This window comes from Notolepis coatsorum, assembly GCF_963971535.1.
Source record: "Notolepis coatsorum genome assembly, chromosome: 6".
In the NCBI taxonomy this organism is placed as follows: domain Eukaryota; kingdom Metazoa; phylum Chordata; class Actinopteri; order Aulopiformes; family Paralepididae; genus Notolepis; species Notolepis coatsorum.
The window spans coordinates 134,859,538-134,878,320 of NC_140170.1; the positions used below are offsets into that span (position 1 = coordinate 134,859,538).

The following is an 18,783-nucleotide window of genomic DNA, read 5'->3' on the forward strand; positions in this document are numbered from 1 at the left end:
TTCCATTCCTACTGTGATGCATCTAATGTGTGTGTGTGTGTGTGTGTGTGTGTGTGTGTGTGTGTGTGTGCGTGTGCGTGCGTGTGTGTGCGTGTGCGTGCGTGTTCCTCAGGTCTCCTCCCCCTGGAGGACGGAGGCTCAGAGACAGGGAGTGTCAGTAAGATGGACACCATGCAGCGCATCATCTACTACTAGTCAGTACTTCTCTGGTGACACACTATAGCTTCTATAGACTGTATATGGCAGAAATGGAAGTTAAAGTTAGGCTTCTTTTTTAGAAATAAGTCATGTTTTTATTTTAATGCCAGGAAACGTCTTGTTGCTGCACCTTCTTTTTTAGATTTTTTTAGATTACGGTGATGGTAAATGGCTGCTCTTTTTTATATATAGCGCTTTTATCCAAAGCGCTTTACAATTTGTTCCTCACATTTTACCCATTCACTCACACGTTCACACACCGACGGCGGAGGCAACCATGCAAGGTGCCAACCTGCTCATCGGGAGCAATTAGGGGTTAAGTGTCTTGCTCAAGGACACATCGACACGCTGCCCGGGAGGAGTGGGAATTGAACCGGGAACCTCCGGATTGCCAGACGACTGCTCTACCTCCTGAGCCACTGTCGCCCCCTGATGTTCTGTACAAGGATGCATCTCATTCTCAACACTCTCTTCACTTGTTAGACACTGTCTACCATGGTGCATTGAGATTGATCACTGGTTGTAAGCCCCTTCATTCTCATTGTACCCTCTACTCACTTCTAGGTTGGACATCTCTACACTTGCGTAGGACTCTCCACTGGTACTGCTTCATTTATAAATCTCTCCTCGGTCTGTTCCCCTCTTACCTGTCATCCCTCATGGTGCAGAAACAGAGTAGTTTTGGCCTGCGGTCACAGGATCTTTTAACTCTCTGTACCATTTGCCCGCACAGAACTCAGAAAAACTGCCCTTTCCTATTCTGCCCCATCTTCGTGGAACTTATTGCAAAAGGAACTGTGGCTCCCGAACCGAATTCCCATTGGGGATTTTAAACTTCTTATACGCAATATTGAGAGGGAATCAGTGGCGGCTGCTGACCAAATTTCTTGGTGAAGCACAAATTATTATATTATATTATATATTAAATTATATTTTTAAAACATCCCCAAGGCTGCAACACCCCCATTCCTCCCAGGTGTCAGGCTCCTCATTCGCTTCCATTCATTTTGGGGACCATGTTTAAATATCATACTTCTGAAGTATAAACAAACTATACTGCTGTGACGATTTCAATAAAACAGACCATTCTGAGTCAATGGTACATGCTTGTACAACTGTACAAGCAAAACTGTACATTGGAATATCTAACATGTATTTACCACCTTCCTCTACACGAGGCCACAGATGGGTTTTATGTAACACAAGGACAATGAATGAATGAATGAATGAAAACTTTATTTAACAGATTGCAGAATGGGTACAATACAGTACTGCTCAATACACACAATTGTTAAGGGGATGCAGACCAGAGAAAGACGTTTGTCTTGTTTACATCAGGGTCCCCCATTTTCAATTCATACCTAAGAGAGGAGAGGAGAGGAGAGGGAGAGAGGAGAGGAGAGGAGAGGAGAGGAGAGGAGAGGAGAGGAGAGGAGAGGAGAGGAGAGGAGAGGAGAGGAGAGGGAGAGGGAGAGGGAGAGGAGAGGAGAGGAAAGGAGAGGAGAGGAGAGGAGAGGAGAGGAGAGGAGAGGAGAGGAGAGGAGAGGAGAGGAGAGGAGGAGATGAAAGAGGAGAGGATAGGAGAGGAGGCGAGAGGAGGAGTTGGGGACACAAGTTCCCAATGCATTGTCCCGTGGGATTATGCCCCCCCCCCCCCCCCCCCCCAACGCGGCGATATTAATATTTGATTAGAAACGCAAGGCTTGCCGCGGGCGACTCATGTGGTCCTTGGGGGCTACCTGGTGCCCGCGGGAACGGTGTGTGTGTGTGTATTACACACGCAGGGCCACAGCGGGCCAATTAATTCATAATCAACACACAGCTACTAAAATATATATATATTGTAGTGAAGCTCTTGTGGTTAGGAAAGGTAGTCAACAACATGGGGTGTCTAGTCAGGACACGGGAGGCAGGAACGTTCTTTGATGAGTTTTATTATCAATGGTCAGACAGATGCACAGGCGATTTCTACTTCTATTTGTGAGAGTGTGTGTTTCTAAATGGGGAGGAAACAAAGACATCAGCGTTACTAGTACTCATTAATCAGTCTGTTATATACTATACAATATACTGTTGCTACAAGTAACATAAACCTCACGAGTGGAATTACCAATGGGGATAAGCAGTGCTTTACCTATACTAGTTACAGGGATAAACTGTGCTAAACAGATACTAGATACTATACTCAACAACATAGATTATACCCAATAGGCTAGATTATCACTATAAACATACTGGTAAATTGCTTCCTAAACAGCTGGTAGAATTATAACATTAGTATAGGCCTTAACCATATAAATCACCAACAATAACTAAGCGTCCTCATCATACACATATTTAACACTTACTTGTGATCAGGGACGCACACATGAACTGAAGGAATCTCTAAGCCCACTAGTATATATGGATGCTGGCTATCGACAGGCATGTCTAGACATGTCTGAGGCATCCTGCTGCACAACAGCAGAGCAGCCCCCCACAGCCTTTATGTCTGACTGAGAGGCGTCCCGCTGCAGAACAGCAGAACAGCAGCACAGCACCCCACAGTCCTTATGTCTGCCCAGTCCTTGGGCCTTTTGTACAGCCGCCCCCTAATCCACGGTGTGGATTAGTTCATGGAAAGGCTCAACTGTCTTCAGGAGTCGTTGTCGGGGCGTCCTCTGGGATGGCTGGTAACTCAATAAGCTTGGCCACTGGTCTGGTGTAGGTCCTATCGTCCACCTGCACCTCTGCAGACCGCACCTTCCCGTCGGCACTCCTGATGGTCTTCGTGACCCGTCCTACAGGCCACAGTGCTCTAGGTAGCCTCTGGTCAATCACCATCACAACCGTGCCGACAGTGAGGTTCTCTGTGTCCCTCACCCATTTCTGCCTGGACTGCAAGGAGGGTAAGTAGTTATGCAGGAAGTGGGTCCAGAACTGGTCGGCTAACACCTGACTGTGTCGCCATCTTCTCCGGCTGAGGATTTCGGATTCAGGGTACACCACTGGAGGGAGTGAGGAGTCGGGCCGCCCCATGAGGAGGTAGTTGGGGGTCACCGCGTCCACGTCGGCTACATCTGTCGACACATATCCCACCGGCTTGGAGTTGAGGATTCCTTCTACCTCAGTCAGTACTGTCCGCAGGACTTCTTCGGTCACTGTCTGTGCTCCAAGAGAAACGTAGAGTGCAGCCTTGATGGACTTGACTTCCCGCTCCCAGGCCCCGCCAAAGTGGGGTGCATTTGGGGGGTTGAACTGGAAGCGGATCTGGCGCTTTGCCAGTTGGGTCTGCAGCTCTTTACCCATGTTCTGGAAACTCGCTCTGAGCTCCGATTCTCCTCCACGGAAGTTGGTCCCACGGTCGGAGAGGAGTTCGAAGGGGTTTCCTCGTCGTGCCACAAACCTTCTGAGCGACATAAGGAATGAGTCGGTATCCATGTTGTGTAGCACGTCTAGGTGGACACACCTAGTGGTCATACACTTGAAAACTATTCCCCATCTTTTCTCAGTACCCCGACCTCGCTTGACCTGAAACGGGCCGAAGCAATCCACTCCTGTTGAGTAGAATGGGGGCTTCATGAGGCGGAGACGGCATGGGGGCAGATCTGCCATCTTGGGAATAGACGGCTTTGCCCTCCACTTTTGGCACTCCGGGCATAATCGCTGATGGCGGCGCACTGCTTCACGCCCTCTGAGGATCCAGAACTTGCGCCGGAGTTCAGCAAAGACCCTCTCGGCTCCAGGATGGAGTAGCTTGTTGTCGTACTGTCGTATGATGAGCTTAGTGACAGGATGCTTGGGTTCTAGCAGGATCGGGTGCACAGTGTCTTCCTCCAGGCTGGTGGAACGGCGCAACCTACCACCTACGCGGATAAGGCCTTTAGGTACGTCGTACTCTGGGGCAAGTGCCAGGAGCCTACTGTTTGGTGGAATCACTTTCCCGGTTTGTAGGCACTTGATTTCTTCTGAGAAGCTATCGCCTTGTGCTCTCTGAAGGATTCTGAGTTCTGCCTCGGCATAGTCGTCCGCACTGGGGGCACTTGACGGAGACGCCGCCCCGTGCAGTGATCTACTTGTGGCCTCAAGGAGGTCTTCGAAAGTGGAATGGTCTTCTGTGGTTGGGGTCTTTGGAGCTGAAAGGGTTGAAGTGAGGCCACAGAACACAGGCTTCCTTGTCTCCGTCTCATCCAGAACTTCTGTGACCGAGGGTCTGAGTGGCCAACCGGTGCGTGGTTGTTGGAGGAAGGCGGGACCATGACTAAACTGATTTGGCTTGGCTAGGTCAGACACTGTCATTCCTCTGGTGATAGTGTCTGCTGGGTTATTCTTTGTGTCCACGTACCTCCATGACCGGTGGTCGGTCAGTTCTTGTATCTCAGATACGCGGGTCCCGACGAACACCTTGTATCGGCATGACTCGGACTGTATCCAGGTAAGCACTGTGGTGGAGTCGGACCACAACACTGCCTCTTTCAACTTAAGAGTGAGCTCTCTCTGGATCAGTTGGGCAAGTTGGGCTCCTGTCAGAGCGGCACAAAGCTCGAGGCGGGGTATTGACTGTTGTTTTTTCGGTGCTACTCTAGAGCGAGCTAGCATGAAGGATACGTGGACCTGGCCTTGGAGGTCTTCGCCACACAGGTAGGCGACTGACCCATAGGCGGACTCGGAAGCATCACAGAAGACGTGGAGCTCGAGGGTGAGCGCACTTACGTCGACGTCTGGTGGGAAGTAGCACCGGGAGAGGCTGACTGTTGGGAGCTGTGGGAGCTCTTCTTCCCATGTGGTCCAGGCTTGCAGGATATCGGCCGGTAAGTGTGGGTCATCCCAGTCGCGGTCTTTGGCCCATAGTTTCTGGACCAAGACTTTGGCCCTTGTGGTGAAGGGCACGATGCGACCTAGGGGGTCATACTGGCTTGCTAGTATCTTGTAGATATTTCTCATAGTCGTCTGGCTTGGGGAGACCGGGCGATGTTTGTAGTGGAGCGTGTCCTCCATGAAGTGCCAACTGAGTCCTAGTGTCATTTCTTGAGCTTCCCCGTGGGTCTGGGAGACCCATCTCTCACTGCTATCTGCCTTGGCCTCTTTGGGCAGGTTGCCGATCACCTCTGGCTGGTTGCTGGCCCACTGGCGGATCTCGAAGCCGCCTGTGGCTAGGAGGGCTCTCAGCTTGTTCACGAGGCTGCTTGCCTCTTCTTTGGTGGGCAGACTCTGCAGACAGTTATCCACATAGAAACACTGTTCTACACTGTGGCGAACATCCTCTTGGCTAGACTCGATGACGTGTTTCTGGAGGGCAAAGGTTGCACAGCAGGGGCTGCATGTTGTCCCGAAGGGCAGGACCTCCCACTGGTACACTGATGGAGGTTCGTCTGTCTTTAGGTTCCTCCAGAGGAACCTCAGTAGAGGCTTGTCTCTGTCCAACAGGCGAACCTGATGGAACATTCCCTTGATGTCCCCACTTATGGCGACTCGATGCTCTCTGAATCGCAGGAGGACTCCAAGGAGTGAGGGTCCCAGTGTTGGGCCTGGAAGGAGGTAGTTGTTCAGGTTCTGCCCGCCGTACTGGAAACTGCAGTTGAAGACAATCCGGTCTTTGCCGTTGTGCCTGACCATGTGATGGGGCAGGAACCATGACTCTTCAGATGCGTCGGCCTGGCTGGGGTTAATCTTGGTGATGTACCCAGCTATCTCTAGCTTATTGATCTCCTCTTGGTAGGTAGATGCACGCTGTGGATCTTGAGTTAGCCTCTTCTCTGTGTTCCGCAGGTTCTTCATTACAACTTCCTTTGAAACTTGCAGCTTGGGCATGGTTTGGACTCGCAGGAGGGGGGTGGCATACCGCTGCACTCCGTTGACCTCTACACGGGTGGTCTCGGCCTCCAACAGCTCCGCTGAGTACTTGTCCTGTTTGGATCTGTTCACTAACCTCTCGCTCTTGAAAGGCAGTGTATCCAGCTGCCACAGCCGTTCGACTTGGCTGAATAGCTCGGCAGTCGGGGAGGAAGCAGCAGTGAAGAAGCACTGTGTGGTCTGAAGCTGTTGCTGCATGTACTTTGCTGGGCCTTGGAGTGTCCAGCCGAGGTTAGTCTTGACTGCCGCAGGGCCACCGTGGGGGCCCAGATGCACCGGCTCGATCGGTACGATCAGGTTGGCGTGATCAGATCCAATCAGGAGGGTTGGCTGAGCTCCGTCGATTGGTGGAATCACCAAGCCTCGCAGATGGCGATACTTCTCCTGGAGCTGGGTGACTGGGTAGCTGTACTGAGACAGACCTAGCTGTTCACCGGTGAAGGCACCTTGAATAGGGAACCTTTTCCTTGGTTCGGATACTGGGGCAATGGCGAAGGAGACACGTGAGCCTGACAGGGTCTTGACGTCTTGGCGGATAGTGCGAAGGGTCAAGTCTTCCGCTTGACCCTGTATTCCCAGGTGGCGTGCTGCTGAAGCGAGCAGGATGGTTCTCTCTGAGCCATCATCCAGCACTGCGTAGGTGTTGAAGACTCTGTCCATGTAGTGCAGGTTGACTCTGACGATCTTCAGGAGCACTCGGTTGTATCCGTTTGGCTGATCCAGGTAGTGAGTCTCTGCTGTTGAGGTGATGGTGGGCTCGTTCCCACTCCTCTGGTTAACCTCATGCAGGACGGAGAGGTGTTTGGACTTACAGAGTCGACACGGCTTCTTCAGGTCGCAGGCAGAGGCTAGGTGAGGACGACCGCATCTCCAACACTTTCTCATGACTTTGATCCAGTCCACTATCTCCCCTCTGGTCAGCTTAGCGAAGCGTTCGCATTGGCTGAGGTAGTGTTCTGACTCGCAGTAGGGGCAGTATATCTTACCCTTCCCTTGGGTCTGGACAGGTTGATATACCTTGGAGGGCCTTTCGGGTGGAGGATCTTGGGGGTTGTCTGTACCATGCATCACCGTAGTGACCTTTATCTTGGGCTGATACTTGGGGTCTCTCCTGTCATTCTCACTGTGAGCATGAAGGGAGGGCTCAATGTCCAGGCATCTGACTTCTACCCTCAGCCACTCTGCGAAGTCGGTGAGGGACAGCTTCGTCTTGTCTGGGTTCTCCCTGTACTGTTGACGACGGAACCTCTCTTGTTGGTGTTTGGGAAGCCTGTTGAGGAGGCGCTTCACGTTTGAGCCACAATGGAGTTCCTCGTGACCTTCGCCTTGAAGGGACCTCAGCATCCCGACCAGCGACTGCACTCTGATGGCGAATTCGTCGAGGGCTCTATCGTCTCGAATGGGTGGTAAGCGTTCCATGTCCTCTATCTCCTTCAGAGCGAACTGGTATGGGCGTCCGTATCGCTCGTCCAGTGCCCTCAGAGCTTCAGAGTAGGGCATACTTGACTCTGCGTAAGCCAGCACCAGGCGGTGGGCACGCGGCACCTTTATATGCTTCAGCAGAATGGCATACTTGTAGTGCTCGGAATGGGAAGGATTGAGGAGTGTACTGAGGGAAAGGCGTAGTTCCACGTATTGGGCTCTATCCTCCTTGTTAAAGTCCGGGAATGTTGGACCTTCTATATTGGGGGGTGCATGCTGGTATACTGTGGAGGGATATGGTGTCGCTATGACTGGGTTCCCTTGGTAGGCGAGGTAGGGCACATACGGAGGTTGGTGTGCTGACTGGTGTGCAGACTGAGGCAGGTGCTGATGCATGGGTTGCTGCATGACCTGAGGTGTCGCCCAGGTTGGTGGCGGGTAACTCTGCTGAGGCTCATTCCTTTCCTCGTACTTGCGGCTAGGCGGAGCCACATTGGATGTGCTTCGTGGGTTCGGGTAGGAGGTCGGTGGCCAGTATGAGGGTCCGCTTCTTGCCAGGCCCTCTGATTGCGGCAGGTTCTGGGTTGGCCTATTGGGCTGGCTGGGCTGACGAGGGGAGCCTTGGTTATGTTGGTTCTCCTGCTTGCAAGCCTGAAGGCCGTGGGGTACTTCGATTGCACGTTGGAGGGGGTGAGTGGCTCGGCTGAGAGGTGGGGGAAGTGTCCACTCTGGCTCATGGATACTCAAATCCTCTAGCTGGGCGGTTAGTTCTGCAGCCATACTTAGGTGATCCTCGTCTGGGGAATAGTGAGGTGCACGGGCAGGGGAGAACTGCGGTTTGCCTACTCTTTCTGGGTGGAGTTGGCGGACTGGAGTCTGTTGCCGTGATGACCTCCTTGACGACTGAGCTGAGGGTCGGGAGGAATGGTGCTGCAGAACAAGCTCCACTGCAGCTATACTTGGGTGATCCTCGGCTGGGGAGTAGTGAGGTGCACGGGCAGGGGAGACCTGCGTTTCACCTACTCTTTCTGGGTGGAGTTGGCGAACTGGAGTCTGATGCCGTGATGACCTCCTTGATGACTGAGCTGAGGATCGGGAGGAATGGTGCTGCAGAACAAGCTCCAAAAGCTCGGTTTGCTTCTGAGCCGTCTCACTCTGTTGCCGCGCAGTCTCCAGAACTTGGTGCATTATTGTTTCGTGCACATTCTGCATTGGTGGCATGGGGGATGTGCCTCTAGCGGGACTGGGCTGTGCTTTATCCTCTTCATGCCTGCGCAGCTGCTCTGTGTCACGCTGGCGTGTACTGTCCACTAGGTAATCGTCTAGCCATCTCGGGCGCTGCACGGTGCGTCTGGGGCGCACGGATGGTGAAGCGGGGAGGCTCATCCCTCCTTGACTGGTTGCCATATCGTTGACTCTATCCGGCTCGAAGGACCATTTGTAGTGAAGCTCTTGTGGTTAGGAAAGGTAGTCAACAACACGGGGTGTCTAGTCAGGACACGGGAGGCAGGAACGTTCTTTGATGAGTTTTATTATCAATGGTCAGACAGATGCACAGGCGATTTCTACTTCTATTTGTGAGAGTGTGTGTGTGTGGTTCTAAATGGGGAGGAAACAAAGACATCAGCGTTACTAGTACTCATTAATCAGTCTGTTATATACTATACAATATACTGTTGCTACAAGTAACATAAACCTCACGAGTGGAATTACCAATGGGGATAAGCAGTGCTTTACCTATACTAGTTACAGGGATAAACTGTGCTAAACAGATACTAGATACTATACTCAACAACATAGATTATACCCAATAGGCTAGATTATCACTATAAACATACTGGTAAATTGCTTCCTAAACAGCTGGTAGAATTATAACATTAGTATAGGCCTTAACCATATAAATCACCAACAATAACTAAGCGTCCTCATCATACACATATTTAACACTTACTTGTGATCAGGGACGCACACATGAACTGAAGGAATCTCTAAGCCCACTAGTATATATGGATGCTGGCTATCGACAGGCATGTCTAGACATGTCTGAGGCATCCTGCTGCACAACAGCAGAGCAGCCCCCCACAGCCTTTATGTCTGACTGAGAGGCGTCCCGCTGCAGAACAGCAGAACAGCAGCACAGCACCCCACAGTCCTTATGTCTGCCCAGTCCTTGGGCCTTTTGTACATATATATTTTAAATCCACTCACCACACAACAGCCAAAGCAGTGAGAAAGCACTCACTCGACCGATCTCATCTTCTGTTGAATATTGCAGCTTCTCCATCGTGACAAGTCCGACTCGAGACACGTTCTTTTATCCCATGGAAAGTGTAAACAATTGACCACCGGTATTTTGAGCTCATGGTTCGGGGGGGAAGGCAGCGCATTCATTTGATTCCCTTGCGCTCCTGTCCCCCCGCCCCCCTCCTCCTCACGAGCTCCATGTAATGCGGAAGTGCAGTGGTCTATAGGCCATGTGGCGCAGCTCCTCTCTGATTGAGTCTCAGACCGTTGAGGGCTGTCAATCATTCAACCCGCGTTCGTGAGTCACGCGCGCAAATCTGCACGGGCGGGGCTTAGATGACTCAAATAGCCTATTTTGATTGGATAATAGAATAAAAAGATCAACCCGTGCAGAAAAGTTGCACTAGAGTGATTGACAGCTCGCCATTACTGCAGTTAGGAGCAGGCCCGATTAGAGAGCTCAGAGCTTGTCACTTGGCCATTTTTGAAGAAAAAAAAATTCACTGGCATTTTCTTTTACAGAGGAAAACATTTCTAATAAAAATAATAATAATAATTAATAATAATAATAATAATAATAATAATAATAATAATAATAATAATAATAATAATAATAATAATAATAATAATAATAATAATAATAATAATAATAATAATAATAATAATAATAATAATAATAATAATAATAATAATAATAATAATAATAATAATAATAATAATAATAATAATAATAATAATAATAATAATAATAATAATAATAATAATAATAATAATAATAATAATAATAATAATAATAATTATAATTATAATTAAAAAAAAATATATATATATAAAAACTAAAAGGAGAATACCTTCAAGAGAAAGAAGGGACCACACACTCCTCAGGACTGGTTTTTGCTTTTTTATTGTTGCACAACGCGTTTCACTATCTGCTTCCTCAGAGCACCAAAAATGAGATTTTTACTTGTATAAATAAAGGTTTGAAATGAAATGAAAATAGTATATCTCGCTCTCACTTCACAGCACCTTCCTTCTCTCCTCCTCCCTGTCTTTCTTCTTCTCTCCTCTCCCCTCCCATGCAGTAAGCAGGCTCGTAAGTGGAACCGTTTCTATCGCCGCAAGTGTCTGGTGCATGTGAAGTCCAAATGGTTCTACTGGTGGGTCATCCTACTGGTCTTCTTCAACACGCTGGCCATCGCCACCGAACACCACCAGCAGTCCGAGAGACTCACCCGCTGGCAAGGTCAGTGTGCTTCCCTTCCATCTGGGATTCGGTATATTTTACCAAAATACCGGGGCTGGGCTCAACTTAGCTCTATTGACAAGCTTTGTATGTATAAACCAAGCTCTATAACAAACTACCATGGATTCTGAGGGTTAAGTCAAAAACTCATCCTAACTAATTATTGCAAGTTCGCATTGTGTTTTCGAAGGGATCAATAGAAAGCTCAAGCAGTCTCAACAATAGGCTGGTGGGGTGAAAACACAAGCCACTGCTGAAATACAGTATAAAATTACCCTTTTCTCTCCCAAGTCTCCTTTCAAATCCTCTAGTTGACAAATGCTTAGTGGCAGGTCGCCACTAAGATCAGCACTTTGACCTGAGGTTAACAGTGATAGTAACGTGTTTTCAAATCAAATTGGTAATGGCGTCTTGGTAATGGCTCGACAAATGCTTGGTGCTGATGTAACGGAGGTACCGCATGTCTATCCACAGTCACGAGGGACTTGTATAGTGAAGTGACTGTGGACTTTAAGCGGTACTGCAAGTAAACTCACTCCCCAGAGGCATCCAGACCCAGTACTTAGAAGTGAATTCACCTCTTGGTTTAGTGGTCTGTGATGCCGCCCGCGACGCGGGAGACCGGGGTTCAACTCCCACTCAGGGCGATCCCTTAACAGGGGTCGAATCGAAACACAATGCAGAGCGAGATCACACTGGCTACACATGGTGCCGTGACCCGGATGCCCTGGGTGGAGTGAGTTTAGGGGGGTGAGTGTAACGGAGGTACCGCATATCTATCCACAGTCACGTGGGACTTGTATAGTGAAGTGACTGTGGACGTTAAGCGGTACTGCAAGTAAACTCACTATCACCAGAGGCATCCAGACCCAGTACTTAGAAGTGAATTCACCTCTTGGTATAGTGGTCTGTGATGCCGCCCGCAACGTGGGAGACCGGGGTTCAACTCCCACTCAGGGCGATCCCTTAACAGGGGTTGAATCGAAAAACACAATGCAGAGCGAGATCACACCGGCTACACTGACACCACTGGTCGCCAATAAAACTCATTATTATTATCACTGTTAACTTGTCAGGTCAAGGTGTTTGTGAATAGAGCTAGGCTCAACTAAAGAAATTCTCAAGTCATTAAATTGATTAGTTAACTCAATCGACAGATTGAAAGAATCTCTCCTGCAATTGAATGCAGTCATGCAGAGGGACCTCCTTCAATCTAATGCTTATGTTAATTATGTAACCCCTGACGAATGTAGCTGCAATGTGCAGGTGACCAGATCGTTTCCTTTGAATCCTTTCCCCCTTCCTGTGCACTGTACGTGAGGTCTTGTTGCCATTGTACTATTGTGTCTTTCATGCAGAGGAAGTTAATGTCTCTGCACCGTTGTCATCAAGACAAATTCCCGTACATTTATTCTTATTCTGATATTTACTTCCTTCCCCCCTTTTCCAGACACCACCAACAAGGTGCTCCTGACCATGTTCGCCATAGAGATGTTCATGAAGATGTACGCGCTGGGGCTGCCCTCCTACTTCATGTCGCTGTTCAACCGCTTCGACTGCTTCGTGGTGACCACTGGCGTCTTGGAGCTCGTCCTGGTCCACATGAATGTCATGTCCGTCATGGGCATCTCTGTGCTGCGCTGCATACGCCTCCTTCGCCTGCTTAAAGTCACGAAGTAAGACAGATGTTTTATCTGGAATGTTTGGTATAGATCTGTGTTTTTCAACATTGAGTGGGGCCCAAAACTTTTGTCAAACAGGAGATTTTGGAACAAGGTCATGGATGGAAGAACAACCTAGATAGGTGATATTATGTTATTTTATTTATTTTGTCACAGCTTACTGTAATGGTAAAATATTAGACAGACAGACGGACAGACGGACAGACAGACAGACAGACAGACAGACAGACAGACAGACAGACAGACAGACAGACAGACAGACAGACAGACAGACAGACAGACAGACAGACAGACAGACAGACAGACAGACAGACAGACAGACAGACGGACGGACGGACGGACGGACGGACGGACGGACGGACGGACGGACGGACGGACGGACGGACGGACGGACGGACAGACAGACAGACAGACAGACAGACAGACAGACAGACAGACAGACAGACAGACAGACAGACAGACAGACAGACAGACAGACAGACAGACAGACAGACAGACAGACAGACAGACAGACAGACAGACAGACTGACTGACTGACTGACTGACTGACTGACTGACTGACTGACTGACTGACTGACTGACTGACTGACTGACTGACTGACTGACTGACTGACTGACTCACTGACTCACTGACTCCAACTCCTGACTCACTGACTCACTGACTCACTGACTCACTGACTCACTGACTGACTCACTGACTGACTCACTGACTGACTCACTGACTCACTGACTCACTGTTTAATCCATGGATGTATCCTGTGTGCCTTAGATACTGGACATCTCTCAGTAACCTGGTGGCCTCGCTGCTGAACTCAGTACGCTCCATCGCCTGCCTGCTCCTCCTCCTCTTCCTCTTCATAGTCATCTTCTCCCTGCTGGGCATGCAGGTGTTCGGAGGGAAGTTCAACTTCCCAGACAAGGCCAAACCCCGCAGCACCTTTGACAGCTTCCCCCAGGCCCTCATCAGTGTCTTCCAGGTAGAGGGGGACTAGAGAGAGAAATGCTATGGGCTGAAATCAAGAGGAATAACAGAAAATGGCAAGGGACACATAAAGATCATAAAGGGGAGCGAAGGGTGTGTGATTGCTTTTCTTCTTTTTAAATTGAGATGTTCTAACAGTTAGCGCTGCACTATGTGTACGCCCCCCTAGTTTAAATACAAATAAAAAACAGGCAAAAAAGACAATGGTCCTCATTCTCGAACGGACATAAGTCAAACTTACCAGGGAATTCCTTCGTAACTCGATTTATGTAATTATTTGGCATTCTCGAACGGCTTCGTATTGTAAATTCTTTGTAGGATTTACGTAGGATTTACATACTCGAAAAGGCAGTCGTCGGACAGACTGGTGTGCGACCGTGGTTTCAACAGCTTTCTCTGGGGAATACCGATACTACAGACATCCGTGGAATTAAATAATTATAATGATAATTAATACGAAAATATGTGTATCATTAATAATTGCGTTTTGCATTTATAGTCCTGCCTCAATGAGGCATCGTGAGCATTACACACACTGCAAACTAAATAAATAAGAACTAAACCGATCGCCGTGGATATAGCTACTGTAGTGGAATATACTGTATCAGACCAGGACTTCCTTTAATCTAATGTTCATTTGTTAATTTGAAAAGAAATGTTATCTAAAAGAATAATAATAATAATAATAATAATAATAATAATAATAACTTTCGGTATAAACCATGCCCACTTCCAGTTTTCTATCCAGATACAGATCATTTTGATGGTTGAACAGATACAGATACCTATACAGATAATGACATCTCAGCATACCCCTAACAACTACTGTACTGTACTTACTGTTACAGTTTCCTAACCCATCGCCCTCCATGTCACAAGGTTTGGGAACCCCTTCCCTACATGATTAAAGTTTTAACTCAAAGGCGAAACACTGTAACATGTTACTGTTATATTTGGTATACAGTTACTGTTACAACAAATTGACTGGTGTATGTGTGTGTGTGTGTGTGTGTGTGTGTGTGTGTGTGTGTGTGTGTGTGTGTTTGTGTGTGTGTGTGTGTGTGTGTGTGTGTGTGTGTGTGTGTGTGTGTGTGTGTGTGTGTGTGTGTGTGTGTGTGTGTGTGTGTGTGTGTGTGTGTGTGTGTGTGTGTGTGTGTGTGCGTGCGTGTGTGCGTGCGTGCGTGCGTGCGTGCGTGCGTGCGTGCGTGCGTGCGTGCGTGCGTGCGTGCGTGCGTGCGTGCGTGCGTGCGTGTGTGTGTCAGATCCTGACAGGTGAGGACTGGAACATGGTGATGTATGATGGCATCATGGCCCACGGGGGTCCTAGCATGCCTGGCATCCTGGTCAGCATCTACTTCATCATCCTCTTCGTTATCGGAAACTGTATCCTTCCATAGTATTGTGTGTACAGTACTAGTCTCTGTGTGTGTGTGTGTGTGTGTGTGTGTGTGTGTGTGTGTGTGTGTGTGTGTGTGTGTGTGTGTGTGTGTGTGTGTGTGTGTGTGTGTGTTCAAGCTAGAAACGCTTGTATTATATGTCCAATCCTTTGTTGACAACGCTGACTGTAGTCTCTGAATGCCAGCAATCACCCCACATTACAATTTCCCTTCTTGTCATGGTGAACTTTAACACCTCCCCCCACTACTAAGTCATCCTGCTGAATGTCTTCCTGGCCATCGCCGTTGACAACTTGGCAGAGGCGGAGTCCCTGACCTCAGCCCAAAAGGAGAAAGCAGAGGAGATGAAACGTAAGAGAGCGCTCAGGTAAGTTATCCTAAAGGTCAAAGGTCAACTGTGTTTTGGTTTATTAATAACAGGGGCAAATGTCTTTTATATTGCCTACATATTCATAGTATTCCATGACATCCTGGAAGTCAAACAACGGGTGTTTCTACTCAAAAGAGAGCTGCAACTGATGGTCAGCGTGCAGTGGCGGACTGGGACACAAATTCAGCCCGGGACATTCAGACGCACCAGCCCACACACCGGCCCACGCACCGGCCCCGAAACCGGCCCACACAACGGCCGTTATGAAACACTTGTCCAGTATTAAACAACCCAAGGCTGTGGCTAAGGAGTCAACATCAGGGAGACCAAATCTACACCCCGCCCCTAGATGTGCACTCGTGCACAGTGCACACACACACACACACACACACACACACACACACACACATACATATACCGTTACTTTGGCTTTTTACTTTTTAGTAACATCTTAGTGCCTCATTAGCCTAGGGATTAAGGATACATGAAGTATTAACTACACCATAATAATATTGAGGTTTTGATCCATAGAAAGGTCTGTGCTACACAATTTCAGTTAGATTGGATTTATTGTCCTTTAATTTGGCACTCATGACATTAGTTGCTTGCCGTTTAATCAACATCGAAAGACCCCCCACTTCCTCCCAGACACCCATTCCAAGAGTCTCAGTCTCTCTCAGTCTCTCTCAGTCTCTCTCAGTCTCTCTCAGTCTCTCAGTCTCTCTCAGTCTCTCAGTCTCTCTCAGTCTCTCCAGTCTCTCTCAGTCTCTCAGTCTCTCTCAGTCTCTCAGTCTCTCTCAGTCTCTCAGTCTCTCTCAGTCTCTCTCTCTCTCTCTCTCTCTCTCTCTCTCTCTCTCTCTCTCTCTCTCTCTCTCTCTCTCTCTCTCTCTCTCTCTCTCTCTCTCTCTCTCTCTCTCTCTCTCTCTCTCTCAATAGTGACTCAGTATTAGCAGAGTTGATAGGAAAAGGGAAGTTTTGTCTGGGCTCTGCTGAGAAGTCATGGGTCAAATAGAAGGTGTGGGGGTGACTAGAGAAGATGGGGAAGTTGGTGAGTGGTGACTACTCCCATTTTCAGAATTTGAGGGTTCATTGGAATCTGATTATTCAGAATTCAATGAGGCAGAGAATGCTCTGATTCAGACTGACATCACATCTATATTCTGTATGCTGTTCCAACTCTTTGTTGAGGCTTTATTGAATAAAATGTTTGAATACAATGTTTTATCGCTGCACCATTTCATCCAATAGAGAAAAACATGTTATCTTCACTAGAATTGAAAATAAAGTTGAAATCTGTGCTAGTAGTGATGGACCCAGTAGTGGGGGCAGTAAGGAAGAAGATACAAATATACTAGGGATGTTCGATATTGGCTTTTTTACCGATATCCGATATAGTCCAACACTTAAATTTCCGATACCGATATCAACCGATACCAATATATGCAGGGTTTCCCCCCCAAAAAATGAATAATTTCAGGTAATTAACATTACATATCTCTTGTTGTGGAATTAACACAACATTATGCATACTTTTGACAATAAATAAAATCAGAATTTGTTCTTACTTGCTTGCCTGGGTAAATAAAGGTTAAATAAATATAAAAAATAAAAATATTTAATTTTTATTTTTTTGAAAACAGATACAGATAATTTCCGATATCACATTTTAATGCCAATATCGGTAGGCCGATAATATCGGACATCACTAAAATATACACATTATAATACACAATTTGAAAAGTAATGTCATGATCTAGGTGTCTTTTATAAACGTTTTCATTCTACTGGATGAAGCTCAACTTCATCATGGCTGCTTGCCATCTCTCTCTCTCTCTCTCTCTCTCTCTCTCTCGCTCTCTCTCTCTCTCTCTCTCTCTCTCTCTCTCTCTCTCTCTCTCTCTCTCTCTCTCTCTCTCTCTCTCTCTGCATTCACACTCACACACGCTACTGGTGGTCATGAGCAGCATCAGCAAACACAGCTGCCCTGTGGCAGACTGACGGAATCATGTCTGCTATTCAGCGCCAACCACCATCAACAACCTTCATAAATACATTCAACATTAATGGAATAGGCTAACTACCAACTTAGCTGTAGCAGTTAGCTGTTATATGCAATCACATTTGTTTAACTACGGGGTAGTAGTTGACCGAGTTGTTAGCTTAAGCTAGTTAGCTGTGGTTATTTACAAACATGTAGATGAGACTAATCATATCGAGAACATGGCTAACAGTTGGGAATTCTAAGGTACATCTTATTTAAGCATGTAAAATGGCAACTAATCAATTCAATCAATTAGATTACCAATATTATATCAACATGAAAATTTGGAAGGGAACATAATAGTATTTTATTTTAGTATTTACTATTATAATATTAGTAGCCGATTAATTTGCAGCCCGTCCTAGGTTCTGATTGGCTCTCTAGGTTAGCACTTTAGCTTCTGATGCTGTGGTGGGCACTAGTCCTAACATTGCTAACTAAACTTTTAGTCAGAGAAAAAACTTCACGAGTCACGACTATTTATGTCCACGTGCTGTAAGGAATCAGGAATACGGAAAGCACATTGTCTTGTAATAGAATGACTGAAATCACTGCAAGAGCTAGTCTAGGCTAGCTAGCCCTCATGAACCGGCAGACACCAACAGTAGAATATGCACTAGGCTACTGCACGCACCTGTCATGTTACTGTTGGTTCCTTCCACTTGAACTTCATCATTATTAGCAGCAGCAGCTACTCTAACGAGAGCCCTTCCTCTACTAAACATGTCTGTAATTTTAGAACATTGTTCTGCGTCTTTTACTAGCAATTTTTGTTTTTTTATTCTAGCTTTTTCAGCTCCACTTTTTTTTTCTTTTTCGTTCTCCATTTCTGCGCTTCTAGGCCTACTCGCGGTTGGGAGGAAACGTGAATCTCATTCACTGATGTCTCATGTCTCATTCAAGACAAAAACAAAAGCATGTCTTTCACTTAACACCAAGAAAACAGTGTCTATGATGTTCACAAAGTCACCAGTAGAGGTCACTCACTCTAATGTGGTTCTGGGAGAGGCGGAGCTGGACATTGTACATTAATTCGGGAGCATGTCTATGTTCCCCGGGTCCTATGTTCCCCGGGTCCTATGTTCCCCGGGTTCTATGTTCCCCGCTTTGATTGATTGAAATTTTTAGACCACCAGCCCTGATTCCAAACTCTAACCGTAACCAGTTCGAAAGAGGGCCTAAGCTTAACCAGTTCGAAACAAGGCGGACATTCATAATTAATAAAATAATAAAAATTTATAAAAATGTCAATCTATTAATCAATCAAGCGGGGAACATAGGACCCGGGGAACATAGGACCCGGGGAACATAAGGATGATCCCATTAATTCAAGTAGCTTGGGGTCACATTGGACTCTACATTGACCTTCAAA

At 47.4% G+C, this 18,783-nt stretch overlaps 1 protein-coding gene across 1 annotated transcript in view; it reads left to right on the top strand.

The window, feature by feature from the left end:
- cacna1sa (calcium channel, voltage-dependent, L type, alpha 1S subunit, a) overlaps positions 1-18,783 on the top strand; it is a 151,992-nt gene that overhangs the window by 51,819 nt on the left and 81,390 nt on the right. Inside the window, exons 9-14 of the mRNA XM_084316714.1 lie at positions 113-194; positions 10,779-10,939; positions 12,390-12,615; positions 13,391-13,598; positions 14,866-14,986; positions 15,253-15,367. Of these exons, the coding sequence (XP_084172840.1) occupies positions 113-194; positions 10,779-10,939; positions 12,390-12,615; positions 13,391-13,598; positions 14,866-14,986; positions 15,253-15,367 (913 nt within the window). The remainder of the gene's footprint in view (positions 1-112; positions 195-10,778; positions 10,940-12,389; positions 12,616-13,390; positions 13,599-14,865; positions 14,987-15,252; positions 15,368-18,783) is intronic.